The sequence below is a fragment of the Puma concolor genome, chromosome D2 (genome assembly GCF_028749965.1).
Source record: "Puma concolor isolate L17-30 chromosome D2, mPumCon1.1.hap2, whole genome shotgun sequence".
Classification (NCBI taxonomy): domain Eukaryota; kingdom Metazoa; phylum Chordata; class Mammalia; order Carnivora; family Felidae; genus Puma; species Puma concolor.
Genome location: NC_141677.1, coordinates 20,762,199 through 20,780,000, shown reverse-complemented (window position 1 = coordinate 20,780,000; position 17,802 = coordinate 20,762,199). Strand labels below are relative to the sequence as shown.

At 38.7% G+C, this 17,802-nt stretch overlaps 1 protein-coding gene across 1 annotated transcript; it reads right to left on the bottom strand.

Moving 5' to 3' along the window:
* Positions 1-1,817: 1,817 nt before the first annotated feature.
* Positions 1,818-17,485, bottom strand: TFAM (transcription factor A, mitochondrial). Its single transcript, XM_025918186.2, has 7 exons — positions 17,046-17,485; positions 16,365-16,483; positions 14,851-14,921; positions 13,797-13,946; positions 9,379-9,474; positions 3,354-3,410; positions 1,818-2,887 (listed from the first exon to the last, which is right to left on the bottom strand). Exons 1-7 carry the CDS (start codon positions 17,144-17,146, stop codon positions 2,741-2,743), a joined length of 741 nt encoding a protein of 246 aa, XP_025773971.1. The 5' UTR covers positions 17,147-17,485; the 3' UTR covers positions 1,818-2,740.
* Positions 17,486-17,802: the final 317 nt, after the last annotated feature.

Below are 17,802 nucleotides of genomic sequence, written 5' to 3'. Positions count from 1 at the left end.
ACCCAATAAAGTATTATCATAATGTGGTTCCGCTCTAGCCACTGTTTCATACTTCTTTTTCCAATATGAGAATGTAACTACTTGAGAACTTACCGGATACTGGATTTCCCAATATACTTGGAAAGATATGATTTGAATGTGTTCTGTATAAAATACCATACGTAGGTAGTTAAATGTTAAAAGCGCCCAGAAGGTAATTGTGAAGATATGTTTTGTACTACATTTGTCCAGGCAGATATTTACAAAATTCATTTCTCTATCTTACCCATTCTACAATGAATATTGTACTATCAACACGGACTCGTATGTGCTCCTTGGGCTCATGTGAAGCACAGAACACAGTAAATTATTTCACTGATGACTTTCTCCATTCTCAAGATGGTACATAATCAGTACCTTTCTAGATGCCACAGGGAATGAGGGCTTAATTCTTTCCTGGAAACCCTAATAATAAAGACTGATAGACACTAGTAGTGTACCTCCTCTTCTTTCCCCAAATCCTTCTAGCCTCAGAATCACGCTGTATCTGTTTTTTTTTCATGGCATATCCATTTAACTAATGGCAGACCATCCTGTATTTGTAACCACAGGGAAAACTTTGAAAACACCCAACTTTATATGTTTAAATCTTATTCTTCCTCTTAAGTTCTATTTTTCTCTTCAGTCCCTACTTTTGTCAAGCTTATTATATACAAGTTATCTTTTCATGACTTTGTACTGATTTTCTATATAGAAACTACAAAAATCTTCAGAGTTTTTCTGGAGATTTAGAAGCTACAATTTTTCTCCATATTTAGCATAAAATTAAGTGCATATAAATTTTGAGTTATCCTGTTCCTGTGAACTGATGGTGAAAGATGAATGATTTTAATCAAAAGGTGGTATAGATTTTGAAAACCTTTGCTTGACTCCCCAGAGAGGATAAACAAATGCTAAAAGTTGATAAGGTATGTGGTATATACTAACTAGAAAGCTCGTGAAGCTTTTACTAAGCCATAACAAATAATTTAAAAGAATCTCATCCCACACTATATGGACCTTTTTTATTATACTAATATAATTTGAAACTAAAGAGTATTTTCCTTGCTAACACTGTGGAGCAACTTTGCTTAGCTTCTTCAGTGATTTGACTTCTTTCCTCTTAAGATAATGGTGACAAAGATTCTAAAACAACCTCTGAAAAGAGTTTTATAGAACTATTACTAACAATTATACACTGGACACTAGTAGTTTACACATAGAACACTAGTCACACTAGTCTATACTAAAGGCCACAGGTTGACAAACTTTCTTTGTAAAGGGTCAGATAGTAAATATTTTAGGCAGGCTTTAGGCAGGCTACACAGTCTCTGAAATAACTATTCAACACTGTTCCACAAAAGTAGCCATAAACCATGAGGAAAAGAGTAAGTACAACTGTGTCCCAATAAAATTTCATTTATGGACACCAAATCTCTTTTAATTTTTGTGTGTTTTGAAAAATTGTTTTTAACCACTTAAAACTGTAAACACAATCCTTAGCCCACAGGCCATGAAAAGCAGGCATTGGGCTGGATTTGGCCCACAGACCAGAGTTGGCTATACCTTATATGGGCTTTTATATGTTACACAAAATGTTTAAATTCCAAGTCTAAAGACACTGGAGACTTTTGTTTTTTAGATCTCTCATTTTAAAACTTATACTAGACAAGTTGTCTACTTCCTGGATAAATACACTCATGTGAGACAGAGAAAATAATTCAGAATACATATCCCTACTTAAAAAAGAAGACAGGAAAAATTTTTGCAAAATGAATCTTTCACCCTAAAACATATAATTAGGAAACATTTAAAATTTTTATTCTATGCAATATAAAACAATATGCATAGATTTGGTACACAATTTCTTGGTTTTTACTTTAGGAAACAAGGCAATAAGGAAAACGTTTATAAATCTCTCCATCCCTTTTATAAAAAGTTGCACTGAAACCAGCAATTCCTTGCAAGTACAACTATCAATTCTGAATATATGAATTATACCTAGGAATTGGCATTTACATAGATGAGTACTGGGTGCTCTTTTATTTTGAGAGAGAGAGAAAGAGAGAGGGTATGAGCGGGGAGGGTCAGAGAGAGAGAACAGGTGAGGGAAGGGCGGGGCGGGGGGGGGGGGGGGGAGGGAGGGCGAGAATCCCAAACAGGCTCCACACCATCAGAGCAAAGCCGGATGCAGGGCTCAAACTAATGAACTGTGAGACCATGACCCGAGCCGAAACCAAGATCAGATGTAAAACCGACTGAGCCACCCAGGCACCCCTCTTTTAAACATGTACAACTGTATCATAAAACACCATGACTTCTACAATTTGGGGCACTTTTGAATATGAAACTCCTGCCTCCATATATATATAAGGAAACAAGAATACTCTTTCCAGTCATCAAGTAAGAAAAACTTCACAGTCTGATTTACCTTTATCAAAGGTAAAATGATTCACTACTGCATTTCATGGATTATTGTGATTCTCAGTAGTTCCTTAACACAAAGTAAATTTCACATGAACTTTTTATCTGTTTGGGTTTTCCAAAGCAAGATACTAATACAAAATGTATTGAACTGGCAGAAGTCCATGGGCTAAAGAAAAAGGAATTAAATATAAAATGTTCACCAACTTTATCCTTTCTAATTTTCAACAGCATCAGATATGGAGACCTAATTGGTTTCTTGTGTCTATCCATTATGAACATAACTCAATCTTCTATTTTAATACTCTTCAATGCCATTTTTTGCTTGGTGCTTTACTGTGCGACGTAGAAGATCATTTCGTCCAACTTCAAGCATCTGTTCTTCCCAAGATTTCATTTCATTATAATAACGAATTTTATCATCATTAGCAAGTTGAATATACACCTGAGAAAAAGTGTAACTGTTAAAATAATTTCTTTTAGAAGAATCTTTACAATTAATTTCTGGAATGCTTCCATATACTCTAGAAATCACCTATTATTCTACATGTATAATGGGGGACTAAGGAAGGAATTTTTTTTTGATATAAAAGATGAGAAAAAGGCTGAGATAAAGATAATTAAGTTGTTACAATTTCGGGGTTTGGGATGTGGGAAAGGAGCTGAGGCAAGGTGAGATTGTCACTGGATAGAGTGAACACTTTAAGTTATGAGTGACATTGTTTTTTATTTGTAGTTAAAAACTACCAAAAGAAAAAAGCTGAACTGGTCCTAAAGATATAAAAATAATTTTAAAATACTTTGTGATACTAGTGATATAAAGTTGTTTTCACATGAATAAAGCTTTGCCCTAATATATTCTCTCACAGATATTCCAACTAGACACTTGAGACTAAAACCATACTACTTACTTGCTTTTGAGAACTGGAGAGATTTTTCCAGTTTTCATTTATAGTCTTCAGCTTTACCTGTAAAACACATATGTTTAAGTACCAGATACAGAGACTTCAGTGGTTAAAGATCTTTTTTAATTCTTGATTCCAATAATAAAATCTGATATCGAGAATCACAGGCAAAGTCTTATCAATTCCTTACCTCCCTTTTTTAAAAAATTTTTTTAATGTTTCTTTATTTTTGAGAGAGAGAGACAGATGACAAGTGGGGGAGGGCAGAGAGATGGAGACACAGAATCTGAAGCAGGCTCCAGGCTCCAAACTGTCAGCACAGAGCCTGAAGCAGGGCTCAAACCCATGAGCCATGAGCTCATGACCTGAGCCAGAGTCAGATGCTTAACTGACTGAGCCACCCAGGGGCTCCTTACCTTTCTTTCTAAAAAAAAAAACAAAAATTTTTTTTTAATGTTTATCTTTATTTTTGAGACAGAGAGAGACAGAGCATGAGCGTGGGAAAGGCAGAGAGAGAGGGAGACACAGAATCTGAAGCAGGCTCCAGGCTCTGAGCTGTAAGCACAGAGCCCAACGCGGGGCCCAAACTCGTCAACTGCGAGATCATGACCTGAGCTGAAGTCAGACGCTCAACCGACTGAGCCACCCAGGAGCCCCGTCTTTCTAAATAAGAACTATTAAACTTAAAACATACAAAAAGTGAATAGGATGTAGATATTATCCTTTTTTATTGATATATAATCGACATATGACATTATTAATTTCAGGTGTAAACTTGATTCATCATTTGTATATCCTGTGACATGATCACCACCCTAAGTCTAGTTAACTAATCTGTCACAATACATAGTTACAAAATTTTTTTTTGTGACAAGAAGTTTTAAGATTTACTCCAGGCAACTTTCAAAAGTGTAATATGTCATTTAAAAAAAAATTTTTTTATGTTTATTCATTTTTGAAAGACAGAGAGAGACACAGCACAAGCAGGGGTGGGGCCAAGAGAGAGGGAGACACAGAATCTGAAGCAGACTTCAGGCTCTGAGCTGTCAGCACACGTGGGGCTTGAACTCACAAACCACAAGATCATGACCTGAGCCAAAGTCGGATGCTCAACCAACTGAGCCACCCAGGTGCCCCTCAAAAGTGCAATATATTATTTTTAACTATAGTCACCATGTCGTTGTTTTTTAGAGGGAGAGAGGAGAGAGAGAGCATGTGCACACACGTGAGTGGGGGAGGAAGAGACGAGAATCTTAAGCAGGCTCCACGCTCAGCACGGAGCTCACCTCACGACCCTGAGCCAAAATCAAGAGTAGTATGCTCAACCGATGAAGCCACCCAGGCACCCCTACAGTCACCATGCTGTACAATGTATCTTCAGGACTTACTTATTTAAAATTAGAAACTGGTACACTTTGACCATTCTCACCCATTCTGCATCCCAATCCCAACCTCTAGCAACCACCAATCCATTCTATTTATGAACTTGGTTGTTTTGTTGTTGTTTTCAAGATTCCACATATAAGAGAGATCATACAGTTATTTGTCTATTTCTGACTTATTTCATTTAGCATAATGCTCTCAAGGACCATCCATGTTGCTGCAAATAGCAAAATTTTCATTCTTTTTGAGGGCTGAATAATGCATGCACACCAGTTTCTTTATCCATCATCCATCAATGGACAGTTGGATAGCTTCCACATCTTGATTATTGTAAATAATGCCCAATGAACATGGGAGTGCAGATATCTTTTCAAGTTAGTGTTTTTGTTTCCTTTGGATAAATATCCAGAAGTAGAACTGCAGGATCATATGGCAATTCTATTAAATTTTTGAGGAAACCCCATACCATTTTCTACAGTGAGCTGCAATCTACATTCCCATCAACATATGCACAGCAATTCCCTTTTCTCAGCATCTTTGCCACCACCTGTTATTTTCTTATCTTTTTGATAACAGCCATTCTAACAGATATGAGGTGATATCTCATTTGGTTTGCATTTGCCTGATTACTGATGCTGAAAACCTTTTTATGTACATGTTAGTCATCTGTATTGTCTTCTTTGGAAAAATGTGTATTCAGATTCTCTCCCATTTTTTAAGTCAGCTTGTTTTTTTGCTACTGAGTTGTACAAGTTCTTTATATATTTTAGATATTAACCCCTTTTCATATATATGATTTTCAAATCTTTCCCCTCATTCAGTAGGTTGCTTTTTCACTTTGTTAATGGTTTCCTTTGCTGTGCAGATGTATCTTTTTTGATTCAACAATACTTATATTCAACTATATTCCTATGATAGACTAACTTCAAAGACTTAAATGTTTTATTTCTTCCCTGTATCTTAATGTTTTATTCTAAAATTTGTACCTAAGTATTCAGGCATACTCATAGGAACAATACAACACTGATCCTTAATTCTACTTAGCTGAACTTAAATTATATGACCTGGAAAAAGTCATTATTACCTCTCTTAGGCTTGGTTCTTCATTTATAAAATTAAAGGATGCAGGAAACCCAGGGATGGAGGAGAGTTAGAGAGGAGAGTCAGCACACCTCACACAGTATGTGCTGTTGCTCCCAGAAAGCAGAGACTGAGGCAATAAATGGGTGGATGGAGAATGAGGGGCAGAGGGGTCGGGAAGGCAAGTGTGAAGAAGGGAGGGAAATGGTCTGAAAAGAATCTATTTAAATCTAAGAGGAAGTCATCAGTGATTTTAAACAGAAGCAGAGTGAGAATAATGAACTTTACTGTTCTGACCAGAACTCTGTATTTTATCCTACCAACAAAAATAGAGATATAGACAGTATCTGAGACTACATAACCATCATGTTTTGGAACACTTTAATACTTACCTTTATAAACACATCTAATATATTCAGGGACATTTACTCACTAAATAATTGCTCTCTTAGCTCTGGAAGGAATTGCTTCAATCTTTCATAGCTAAGCTTTTTCCTTATATTTAATCCATAAACTTTTGTATTCACTGAGTTCAACAATAATTTATAAAGTTGCATGCATAAAAAAATCTGATCTTTCACCTTAATAAAGTAATTCATTAAAGAAAATTAAAGAGATGGAAAGATGTTTACTTTTGCTCCTTCCTAAAACTCATTAAATAAGCCCTTCCACCATGTGAGGACACCGTGAGATGGTACCAGCTATGAACCAAGAGGGACCTCACTAGCAGACAACCATGACAGTGCCTCGATCTTGGACTTCCCAGCCTCCAGAACTGTGAACAATAAATTTCTATTGTTACGCTTAACCGACTGCGCCACCCAGGCGCCCCTCTATTGTTTATTTTTTTTAAGTAAATGAATAAACAACATTTTTTAAGGCATAAACCCACATGGACAAAGACAACAGGAGAGGAAACTACCAACACAAAATTTTAGCAGCTAAAAAGTAGGTGGATGGGGCGCCTGGGTGGCGCAGTCGGTTAAGCGTCCGACTTCAGCCAGGTCACGATCTTGCGGTTCGTGAGTTCGAGCCCCGCGTCTGGCTCTGGGCTGATGGCTCAGAGCCTGGAGCCTGTTTCCGATTCTGTGTCTCCCTCTCTCTCTGCCCCTCCCCCATTCATGCTCTGTCTCTCTCTGTCCCAAAAATAAATAAACGTTGAAAAAAAAAAAATTTAAAAAGTAGGTGGAGAAATGGTAACTGACTTACCTAACCAAGAAGGCAGATTCCCAACCTGGTACTGGGGAAAGCCATAAAGCAAACCAATTTACAATGCAGAATTCCCAAGCAGCTCAGGAATTGGCAGCACCAGATAGGTAGAAAACGGTGGTGAAAGGTGTGCTTAAAACAGTAAGACTGACTGAAATTCTCTTGAAAAAGAGATTAAATCCCCACCATGGGCAGATTCTAGGACTTATCCCCTCAAAAGGGTAAAATAGAGCTACTCTGTGGATATCAGGTACAGTTGGGGCCAGTGGTACCACACTGGAAACAAGGAGATTAAGTAAAAATGTACGTATACAGTATCCCAGAAAGAAAAGCAAAAAAGGTTAAGAGAAAAACAATACAGAAAAGAAAATGAGAAGACCAGCTCAGAAGACACAAAAACAAGTATGAGGTCTTAAAGAGAACACAGCGGGGAAGGTGGGGGGGGGGGGGGGGGAGAGAAGAAAAATGAAACCAGATCACATTCAAAGGACCAATAATCAAAATGGCTTTATACTTCTCAAAAGCTATTAACAAGAGAAAGAAGCAATATTTTTAAAATTCTGAAAGAACATGATCTCTAGATTCTATGCCTAGAATTCTATGCCCAAACTATCAAGCAAATATAAGGTTAGAGATTATTTTCAGACAAGCAAAAATTCAAAAAACTGATCTTCCATGTACTCTCACTGGGGAGATGCTGCTATAATAAAATCAGTAAACCAAGAAAGACAACAGCAGAAGCCAAACCACCACAAAGATGAATGTCAACTGTGCACTAGCAATAAAAGGCTACAACCAAAGTGGAACAAAACAGAGGTTCCAGATTGAAACTGACAGAATAGCTAATGCATCTAAATGCACTGAAAGCTGGTAAATATTTAAGGGTTTGGGGCTAAATTACTGATAATACATAAAAAACTAAGGAAACAAAAACATAAGACATACTGAACTTCAGTGAAAGTTTTGCAATTAAAAAAAAAATAGTCATAGCAAATGGCATAGCAAATGGCATAGCAAATATCATGCTCGATACTTCTCTAACCAAAATTGTAAGTATACTGGGAGGCAGGAAAATGGAAACATGAACAGTGGGATGAGAAAGTAATAAATGCTCATCTTAAATAATGGGAGATAATGCCTAAATATAGGTAATGCTGAAAATTGAAAAAAAATCAAGAAGTAACAATATAAGGCTGTTATTTACAGATATGAAGATAAACAGCACAAGAATGAGCTAACAATGAAAGGTATTCACTTATATGACAGGGCTGTGAAAACTGGTTATCTTTTATAACAAGTCTTATTTTGATTCTTTTAACTATAAGGATATATACCCAATATTTTTAAAATGAATAAAAATGATAGTTGCATTAATTTTAATATCCTGAGATAGGGTCTCTCAGCCATTAAGCTTTCTAGGTGATTCCAAGGTGCAGTCGAGTTGAGAACCACTGATTTAGGAGCATTCTCTAGCATATAACCTTTTTACACTGATAAGAAAACTAAATCCAAAGTCATTTAGTGACTGAGCAAATTCCAACTAAAAAAATAAACAAGCATATATTTTTAGTAATTTAAGGCCATAGAAACAATTTTAAAATCCCAAGGAGTAAATAAATCAAAGTATACAGCCAGGGAAGACCATATCACATATACATATTATTTAATCAAGTGTCAAACAGGACTTATGAAATGAACTACCGATCCTAATAACCCAAAATGTGGCACAGTGGCAAAAACCTTCATCTCAGATTGACAAAAGTTAGAGATCTGAATGTATGCTCTTCTTACCCTATCATATTATAAAAGGAAAAATACAATTGCCAATTTGGAGCTTCTAACAAGGAAATAAGGAAAGAATAAGCCACAGCAGGAATGACACACTTCTTTTCTTCTTTGACATATTCATATGGTGATACTCATGGGCGTAATACATTCTCATGGGCATAACCAAAATTTTATTAAAGGATATAATATGAAGCAAGGTTATACTCAAATCCCAGTACAAAGTATTATAATCCCACTCTCATTCTTTCCCAGTGATGGTAAAACAGTCCCAGGACTGACTGATAAGAAGTCTCCAGAACTTTAACACCCCTATAAATTTGAAAATGTTATTATTTTAAATTTAAAAAAGCTGACAATATATATATTGCCCGCTAAGTACTCAAATTGTATGTGGCAAGAAAATGTGTTTTCCTTTAAAAGATACAAGAGGGCATTATTTGGATAAAGTACTTATTTATAATAATTTACTACTTTTCTTCACATCCTAACATATGACACCCCTACAATTTTCTGTCTAAATATTTTAAAAATCAAAACAAAAATTTAAAAAACAAATCTAATTCTGTTTTACCTGTGATGTACCATCCTTATGTTCCTGGAACCTTTCAGCTATATAAATGTTGTAAGCTGAGCGAGGTCTTTTCGGTTTTCCAAGCATTGTTAACTCCTGAGTAACAAAAATGGAAGAGTTAGATATAGTTTTAACTTCTGTAAGACTTTACCTACAGAAACTTTATTCACTACTATGCATTACAGGAAGTTCCTATAAGTGAATGTTATGATTCTTTGTATATACAAAATGACTACTCACTCGGGATCAGAATTATTTTTGTGATAGCACTAAGTTTTGAAAATTGTAAAAGGTTTTAGGAGTTATTTTCCATATAAAAACTTTTCCCTTACATATTATTTTCATGGTCTCCATGAAGTGAATAACTGAGCACTTAGGTACAAAATCTTTTTTAAAGGTTAAAACAATTTCAGTTTCATCCTTCCAGAACACTACCATCTCCCAGCCACTATATGCCTCTACCACAACTCATAAACACTAGAGTATCTGTTTAATAATCTCTCATTTCATTTCCTTCCTTGGTATCTCTCAACTTTTAAACTTCAACAGATGTGTTAAATTCAATTCTTTTCACTAGGTACCAAAGGACAGAGGAGGCAAGAAATAGCAAATACAGGGGCGCCTGGGTGGCGCAGTCGGTTAAGCGTCCGACTTCAGCCAGGTCACGATCTCGCGGTCCGTGAGTTCGAGCCCCGCGTCGGGCTCTGGGCTGACGGCTCAGAGCCTGGAGCCTGTTTCCGATTCTGTGTCTCCCTCTCTCTCTGCCCCTTCCCCGTTCATGCTCTGTCTCTCTCTGTCCCCAAAAAATAAATAAACGTTGAAAAAAAAAAAATAGCAAATACATGTATCCCTTACTGCTTAAGTTAGTTTAGTTTCTTCTTTTTTTTTTTAATTTTTTTTTTCAACATTTATTTATTTTTGGGACAGAGAGAGACAGAGCATGAACGGGGGAGGGGCAGAGAGAGAGGGAGACACAGAATCCGAAACAGGCTCCAGGCTCTGAGCTGTCAGCCCAGAGCCCGACGCGGGGCTCGAACTCACGAACCGCAAGATCGTGACCTGGCTGAAGTCGGACGCTTAACCGACTGCGCCACCCAGGCGCCCCAAGTTAGTTTAGTTTCAAGGGGCACCTAGGTAGCTCAGTCAGTTAAGTGTTCGACTTCAGCTCAGGTCATGATCTCACAGCTCTTGAGTTTGGGCTCTGTGCTGACAGCTCAGAGCCTAGAGCCTGCTTCAGAGTCTGTGTCTCCCTCTCACATTCTGCCCCTAACCCACTCACATTCTGTCTCTCAAACATAAATAAAAACATTAAAAAAATTTTTTTTTCTTTTTTTTTTAATTTTTTTTCAACGTTTTTTATTTATTTTTGGGACAGAGAGAGACAGAGCATGAATGGGGAAGGGGCAGAGAGAGAGGGAGACACAGAATGGGAAACAGGCTCCAGGCTCTGAGCCATCAGCCCAGAGCCTGACGCGGGGCTCGAACTCACGGACCGCAAGATCGTGACCTGGCTGAAGTCGGACGCTTAACCGACTGCGCCACCCAGGCGCCCCAAAAAAATTTTTTTTAATGTTTAGTTTCTGAGTTTCAGAGAATAAAGGATGCTGCACTATTCTATTTAGTTTTTGAATTTGGATAGTAGTACTTGTAATTCATAAATTATGTGGTTTTTAATGGCAATTTGGTTAAAGTCAATAACAAACCCAATTTTATTTCATAAATAAAGTACAGCCCCTGTGATTAACCTCATTCTTCCTGGACTTCTCAGACACAGAACTACTATAAAACTACTGCAGACTCCAGGTACTTCATAATGTAACTGTTTCCCCTTTTGTTTCTAGAGCTTGGAATTCATCATTCTTCCTAACAGTTAAGTATACAGCTGAACAGACTGAAAAATCAACAACCCTCTTGGATCCCTAAGGGAGAGAAGTTTGTTTCAAACTGCTGCCCCCTAGACTGGAGAGACACACAAGTAAATACAGGGAGTCGAAGCAACCCCTGCTGGAACCAGTGCTGGGGTACCAAAACCTCTACTATAATTAATGAATTGCTGGATGTTCTGGCTTCAGGGGGAGCCAGTCATAAGAATGTCCTCACAGGACGCCTGGGTGGCTCAGTCGGTTAAGCGTCCACCTCTTGGTTTCAGCTCAGGTCACTATTAGTGAGTTTGAGCCCAGCATCGGGCTCTGCAATGACAGTGTGGGATTCTCTCTCTCTCTGCCTCTCCCCTGCTGGCTCTCTTGGCCTTTCAAAATAAATAAACTTAAATTAAAAAAAAAAAAAAAAAAAAAAAAAAGACAGTCCTCACAGTATTGTGATCTACTTCTAGGAGCTAAACCAGATTTCCACAATTAATACCAGAAAAAATATTTCCCCTGCTTCTGTAAGAAAGGAAGAGAGGAAAAGAAACTATTTTGAAATGCCTGAGCACTCAACTCAACTATTAACAAGGCCTGCCTTCAGGGGAAACTAGTTAACCAGAGCCTAACTTACCTGCATGAAGGGAAAACACCCAACTCCTGCACACTCTAGTCATCCTGACTCACACCTAATGGGGAGGGGGAGTGTGGAAGAGTGAACTGAGAAACTCTTGTGAAGTTCACAGACCAGTTGCATAGGCTCACTAAAAGATCGGGACCTAATTGTAGGACTACAGAATGCTTTTCTTGACCCCCACACCTCACCACCACATTGCTAAGGCCTATTTACAGCAGTTCCTTTTACTCAGTACATTATGTCCATCAATCAAGAACAAACTTCCAAGGCAGACTAAAAGGCAAAAAACATAATATGAAGAGACAAAGCAAGCATCAGAACCAGAAATGGGAGGGATGTTGAAATTATCAGACCGGGAATTTAAAACAACTAGATTAGTATGCTAAAGGCTCCAGATTGCATGCAAGAACAGATTAGCAATGTAAAGCTCGGAGATGGAAATCCCAAGAAGTAACCAAAAAAAACCAAAAAACAAAAAAAGTTAGAGATCAAAAATGCTGTAACAGAGGTGCCTGGGTGGCTCAGTCAGTTAAGTATCTGACTCTTAATCTCAGCTCAGGAGACTGGGCTCCAAGCTGGATATGGCACCTATTAAAAAAAAAAAAGAGAGAGAGAGAGGAGAGAAAGGAGAGAAAGGAGAGAAAGGAGAGAAAGGAGAGAGAGGAGAGGGACAAGAATGTTGTAATGAAACGAAGAATGTCTTTAATGGGTTTATTAGTAGACTGGACATGGCTGAAGAAAGAATCACTGGGCTAAAGGATGTAATAATAGAATCCTCAAAAATCCAAAACAAAGAGAACAAAGACTGAAAATAAACCAAAAACTGAAGACTATCCAAGGACTATAGGACAACTTAGAACAGGTGTAACAAACATAAAATGGGAATACTAGGAGGAGAAAGAGAAAAAGAAATATATGAAAGGGAAATCCCGTATTACTGCCCAATCCTCATTTCTGGTCTCTCCACTCTTACATTGGATGGGTGCATTAAAAAGGAAGGGAGAATAAAGGAGGGAGAATAAACTTCAGTACCCAGCCCTCCAAATACTTACCCCTATGCAGACACTGTATTTCTATTGTCTTTTCTAGCTCCTTTTTACTAATTGGATCAGAAGACTAGATTGCTATTTAGATTACTGACTTAAAATAGGTGAGTCCTGAACTCTGGTGCTAGGAGAGCTCAACAAGAGTCAGGGAGACATATGTTGTCATCTCACATTAAAGTCTCAAATTTACTTTTTCAAAGAAATAGTTTTAACTCTGATGACCATTTTCTACAGTATATGTACTGGACCAGCAAGCTGACCATCTCATACCTAATACTGTTCCTACAGAAAAATGTAGTCTTTCAAGCAATAGTATTTATGTGGATTAATAACCTTAAACTGGGACCAGACTACAAATCTGAACCATGTGGGGTGTTTAATGAGGAAAAGTAGTTCATCCTATAGGACTTCTTATTTGACTAGATACAATAAAGGCATTTTTTCCTGATGTGTTAATGAAATCAGTCTATTTAGCAACATCCATAATGAAACTCATCCATAATCAAACTCACCATTACCTATAAAACAATTCAAATCAGCAGGTTATCCTAGACAAGACACAGACACAAAGATTCTTGCTATTCCTGATTTGGCTGTTTCATAACTCTGTTCCTTCAGCTTTCATTCTAGTCCTAACTACATATCTTAAATTTGGATACATTCAAAAGTAGTAACAAGGGGTTCCAAGACAGACTCAATGCCAAGTGGTCCTAGTGGCAGAAAAGAGTTATCCCATTTTTTCCTAACTGGGGTACTCCTGATGACATTCTACCATTTAGCCACATATATCAAAATAAGAAAAACTCCCAATATTCATTGTTCTATAAATTTCAGTTCTTTGCCAAAGGAAAAAAATATTTCACTGATACTCACTCTCTTTTTTATTAATGCTTTCTTTTTTAAACGTTTTTGCTGGATTTCTTTTTCCAAAGATACAATCTGACTTGGAGTTAACTGTTCTTGAATTCTGTTTATCTCTTCTTTGTATGCCTGCCAGTCTGCCCTGTAAGCATCTTCATATATCTATAAGTAAAAAACCCAAACATGAAGTCAATAAATTACTGCTGATAAATCAAACACAGCACAAACGCCAGGGAAAGACAATTGCATGACATCAGATAAAGACAGACTAGGGGCACCTGGGTGGCTCAGTCAGTTGAGCGTCCGACTTCAGCTCAGGTCATGATCTCACAACTTCTGAGTTCGAGCCCCACATCGGGCTCTGTGCTGACAGCTCGGAGCCTGGAGCCTGCTTCTGATTCTGTGTCTCCCTCTCTCTCTGCCCCTCCCCCACTCATGCTCTGTCTCTGTCTCAGAAATAAATAAACATTAAAAAAAATTAAAAAAAATAAACATTAAAAATAAATAAAAATTAAAAAAAAATTAAAAGACAGACTGAACCACCAAGTGAAACATGTGCTCTGGAATCACATGTATATGGACTAAAAACATGTTTTTTTCATAAAAATGTTAACAAAGGTGACAGTCTAACAACTAGTCTTCAGTTTCAGATATTGCCAACCCTTTGTTGCCACTGCCATACATCCATTTTCTAATCATTATGAATCAGAAAGTATGAAGTTCCTTTATAGGTAACAGATATTAAAAAAATTTTTTTAATCATCTAGTCCCTTAAAGGACATGACTATTATTCTTTTTTTTTTTTTTTTCAACGTTTATTTATTTTTGGGACAGAGAGAGACAGAGCATGAACGGGGGAGGGGCAGAGAGAGAGGGAGACACAGAATCGGAAACAGGCTCCAGGCTCTGAGCCATCAGCCCAGAGCCTGACGCGGGGCTCGAACTCACAGAACGCGAGATCGTGACCTGGCTGAAGTCGGACGCTTAACCGACTGCGCCACCCAGGCACCCCATATTCTTAACTGCAGAATAACTGGTCAGCAATACTGAAAACCAATATGCTTACTTTTTTCTCTGAATCAGGAAGTTCCCTCCATAGCTGGGCAATTTTTCTAATTAGTTCTGAATTTTTCGCATCTATAGATTGAAATAAAATGAAAAAGTCACAATTTTATGTCTCAGGATTAATTTCTAAAGACTTCTAGGAAATCTAGCTTTAGCTCTAAGTTTTATTACAGACACCTCTATACCACATATAATTTAATACAATGATTTAGGTTTTCTTTAATTTCATACTTGATCCAGAATTGTTAAAGTCTATTACCTAATAATTAAGAAATATGTCACATACCCCCCCAAAATTATTAGTTTAAGCAGTTGGGTAATCACTGTCTTCAAGCTTTTTACTTCATATTTCAAACAAAAAATTTTTTCCCATCTTTCAGGAATTATTAAGTTCATAAAACCTGACTCAACAATAAAATATAATCTTGATTCATGTAACACTGCCTTGTATTTCAGTTACAGAAACACTACTTGCAACAAGCTATTCTAAAATCAATTCATTATTCCCCATTTCCTTCCTCATCTTAACTGATCATTATTCCCCATTTCCTTCCTCATCTTAACTGGAGTGGCATTTTAACAAACCACTTAGTTTGAACTACAACATTTTAAAACATGTGAGTACTTCTTAAACATGTCTCTTAAACCAATTCTTTATAATGTAGGAATTTTCATTACAGTTCATTTGGTTTTCACAAGTAGAGCCCTTTCTATGAAAGGGCTCTAGAAATCATAAAGTTGACTATTCTTAATTTAGTTATTATCTTTACACTACTATAATCACAAATGAAGGCCCACAGCCTTTCTAGGGAGTCAACAAAAATCCTACCTGGAAATCTTTTTTTTTTTTCAGGAAGTCAACTGATTTCCAGTGAAAAACCTCTTGGAATTAGCAATTTGTATAGAGCTTTACAGTTTACAGAACACATCCACATAAGTTATTATTTCATTGCAACTTCATTAACAATTCCCTGAAGCAGGAGCTAAAGCAAGTAATAAAATGATTCATCAATGGTGCTCCAGGCCAATGGCAACTAGACCCCCAAAATTCAGCTTTTTCATCTTCTTCCCTGGGTGCTTCCACTCCACATGCTGCTATTTTTAAAATACTTTTCATTAAATGAGTAAGTCAGGAGGATAAAGTCAATGGTATTGTAATAGTCTTGTATGGTGATTGATGGCAGCTACACTTGTGGTCAGCATAGCATAATGTATACAGTTGTCCAGTCACCACTATGTTGTACACCTGAAACTAGTGTAACACTGTGCTTCAACTATACCTCAATAAAATATACATAGTAATAGGAAACAAATAAAAATACCTTTCATTAGCTCAATTATTTATAAGGAATTTGTACTTGGTAAAAAATGTCATACTTTACAGACCACTAAACGTTAATGGTGATGTTTCCGCAGTCACTGGATGCTTTCAAAGTGCAAATCAAGTTTGAAGTAAAACTGTTTAGTGGCTTCTTTATTACATCAGAAAACAGTAAATGCTCCAAAACTCCTTACCTGGGTTCTGAGCTTTAAATATGGGTAGCTGTTCTTTAGAAAATCGAACGTATGAAGTCAGAGGCTTCTTCGGATAACTATTCACGGTGGATGAAAAACATCTCGGTACATATGCAAAACTACGTATAAAGAAAATAACCAATATCAAGTATTTAAGTGCCAATATTCACTTTTAGATGAACACAGATTCCCCCCAAAAAGACGCCATCAGGATGCTATATATGGCACGGTGTTAGTGACTTTTAAAACCCTGTCCTAACCAGAGAAAAGACCTGCAAAACTGAACTCTCAAAGCTCCATCTATGCCTGTTAAGAAGGGCAGAGTGGAGGAAAGCATCAGCACTTCAGCTCCTGGACCCTGCCTCCTCAACGCCTCTACTGATGGAGAGAGACTCTTTGGCGCGCGACTTCGCAGAGAACTCTGAACGAGGGCTACAAGGTTGGACAGCGCGGAGCGGCGGGAAGGAAGAGGAAAGGTGGAGGGTGGCCGGAAAGTAAGACTGCTGGATAAGGCCTGGTCGCAAAACCACCAGCCCCTTCGCAAAGTCGAGGCATGATTCAAAGCGCCACGGTGGCCCGGACCACCTAGGAGACACAAAAAAGTGTCCGAAAACGTCTACACTCCAACCCAGACCGTCCTGAGCCGTGCCGCCTCCTGAAGTGCAGGCGAGAGGTCCTTACCTGAAGGGAGAGCGCAGTCGACTTCCACAGCCCGCGCAGAGGTCCGCTCCGGACTTTCCCAGTGCACTCAGCACGCTCCACACGCCCCGGAAAAGCGCCATTGCACCAACTTACAAAGCAGCGACCAGGCGCCACCCTCCTACACCCCCGCGGCACAACAGAACTCCAACAATGACGAACAAAACCCGCTGGTGACCCTCTGTAGTTTACTCTCATGCCCGCCACTCGCAAGGCACTATGGGAAATCGGCTAACATCCGGTCAGTAGCCGGGGAACTAGGCAGGGCAGAATTGACGCAGGCGCTGTAGTAGCTTCCCGGTGGGTGGGGCTGCAAAGCAGGAGGGCTCGGGGGCGGAGAAGGAAACCGCAGCCCGGCTTGCCTGCGGAGGGCCCTGGCCTAGAGGAGGCGCAGCTGAGCGCACCTCTGCCCCCGGCCCTCTCCTCCGCATTCAGTTCCTCCGCCCGGCCTGGAGGCTGATGGAGGCACTGTGGCCACCTCACCGCGACAGTGCTGGGCTGGCTGGCGTCCGCCTGTGACGACCGAAAGGGCCAGTACGTAACAGTTTTACCGTTAGGACGCGGGATAGCTGTGCGGCCTGCGCTGCTCCGAGGTCAAGCTGGCGGGTGCTGCGCGACCAGCAGAGCCGCTGAGTTCAGGCCCCAACTGACGCTCAGTATCCAAAACACTGATGGGGCCGGGGGAAGTGGGGCACGTTTCAAACCTAAAAATGCAGATTTCCTGGACTTGATGCAGTGC

Coding starts and splice junctions, on each gene's coding strand:
- TFAM (XM_025918186.2), bottom strand. CDS start 17,146: ATGGCGCTTTTCCGGGGCGTGTGGAGCGTGCTGAGTGCACTGGGAAAG. Junction 14,922..16,364: donor ATTTAAAGCTCAGAACCCAG/GTAAGGAGTTTT, acceptor TTCAATCTATAG/ATGCGAAAAATTCAGAACTA. Junction 2,888..3,353: donor TCTCCAGTTCTCAAAAGCAA/GTAAGTAGTATG, acceptor ACTTTTTCTCAG/GTGTATATTCAACTTGCTAA.